The 1,643-nt window shown below is 32.4% G+C and overlaps 1 protein-coding gene across 7 annotated transcripts in view; it reads left to right on the forward strand.

The window, feature by feature from the left end:
• Positions 1-1,643, forward strand: part of LOC106469562 (charged multivesicular body protein 3-like) — a 33,194-nt gene that overhangs the window by 30,210 nt on the left and 1,341 nt on the right. For 6 of the 7 annotated variants that reach the window (XM_022398104.1, XM_022398106.1, XM_022398105.1 and 3 more), the window contains 2 exons: positions 951-1,065; positions 1,214-1,633. In XM_022398104.1, coding sequence (XP_022253812.1) covers positions 951-1,065; positions 1,214-1,347 — 249 coding nt within the window. In that variant the 3' untranslated portion in view covers positions 1,348-1,633. The remainder of the gene's footprint in view (positions 1-950; positions 1,066-1,213; positions 1,634-1,643) is intronic. The other variant, XM_022398110.1, reaches the window with a different exon arrangement.

Genomic DNA, 1,643 nt, shown 5'->3' on the forward strand with positions numbered 1-1,643 from the left:
AGAACTCCTTCATCTCATGATGTCCATGTAGACGCCTTTTATCAGAACTCCTTCATCTCATGATGTCCATGTAGACGCCTTTTATCAGAACTCCTTCATCTCATGATGTCCATGTAGACGCCTTTTATCAGAACTCCTTCATCTCATGATGTCCATGTAGACGCCTTTCATCAGAACTCCTTCATCTCATGATGTCCATGTAGACACCTTTCATCAGAACTCCTTCATCTCATGATGTCCATGTAGGTGCCTTTCATCAGAACTCCTTCATCTCATGATGCCCACTTAGACACAACTTTCATCAGAATTCTTCTTTCATCCCATGATTTCTATGTAAACACTAAATGAATTTTTTCCATCCCATGGTGTCCTTGTAGACACTAATTGGAATTCTTCCATCTCTTGATGTCATTGTAGACACTAATTGAAGTTCTTCCATCCCATGATGTCCATGTAGACACAGTTTTTTGTCGAAATTCTTCAATCTCTCTCTCTTTGGTATAATTCAGTGATTATGAATAGCTCATTTCCATTTATTTGCCTAGCATTAACTTAAGTTGATAGTATGTTTGTTGTAGCTAAAGGAAATACCACAGCAATCCTTTAACTTTTGTACCTTCCCACTGTTTATATTTATTTCCTTTAAAAGTTTTAAAGTACATTGTTGTTATCAGATAACACTTAGTGTTTTGCATGTTTGTCAGTAACTTGATGTCAATAATTCAGATTTATGACTTTTTATGATACAGCTTTGGGAAAGATCAAATTACTTTAAATTGAACTTTCAAAATTTTGGAATAACTAAAAAAACTAAAAAATGGAATAACATGCATCTGTATATATTAAAGTCATCTGTAAATGTTTTATTTTTCTATTTTAAGATACTTAAATAAGTGAACCTTAATTCATAAGTGACTAGGATCATGTATTCGTATATACTTTATTTTAAGGCTGGAATAATTGAAGAAATGCTAGACGACACTATGGAAAGCATGGAAGACCAGGACGAGCTAGAGGAAGATGCTCAGGAAGAGGTTGATAAGATCTTATGGGAATTGACTGCAGGTGCCTAATTTATTCTTTCTCTTATATATGGACAATATACCTAAAGTTGTAAAATTTACATATTATTTTCCAAATTATGCAGTATTTTAATTACACGTAATATATGAAAATTTTAAACACTTCACACTACCATTTCTAAATCTTACAGGAGAATTAGGGAAAGCTCCTGCTGCAGTTTCTGACACACTGCCTGAACACAAAGAAACGGAAGGAGCATCAGCATTAGTTGAAGACGAGGATGTATCGGAAATGCAGGATCGGCTAGAGGCACTGAGAAACTGAAACTGTTCTAATCGTATTAAACGGAGATAGTTTACTAAAAGGTTCGATTCAGTCATTGTTTTGAAATCTTTTTTTTTTTAAGGCTGTGTAAAACTTTTTATTTTGTTGGTTTTCAGAAATTTTTCATTCACTAGTTTTTCATATTTTTAATAATTATTCTGTTCACAGAATTCTAGTAAAGATTCTTTTAATTTCATAATTAGTGAAAGTTTTCTATCTGGAAATATTTAGTAACTGAATACAATGAAAATGATCATAATTACAGAGCATTCAAGTTAATAAAAAAATTTTTTTTT

The sequence above is a fragment of the Limulus polyphemus genome, unplaced genomic scaffold (assembly GCF_000517525.1).
Source record: "Limulus polyphemus unplaced genomic scaffold, Limulus_polyphemus-2.1.2 Scaffold3546, whole genome shotgun sequence".
NCBI lineage: Eukaryota > Metazoa > Arthropoda > Merostomata > Xiphosura > Limulidae > Limulus > Limulus polyphemus.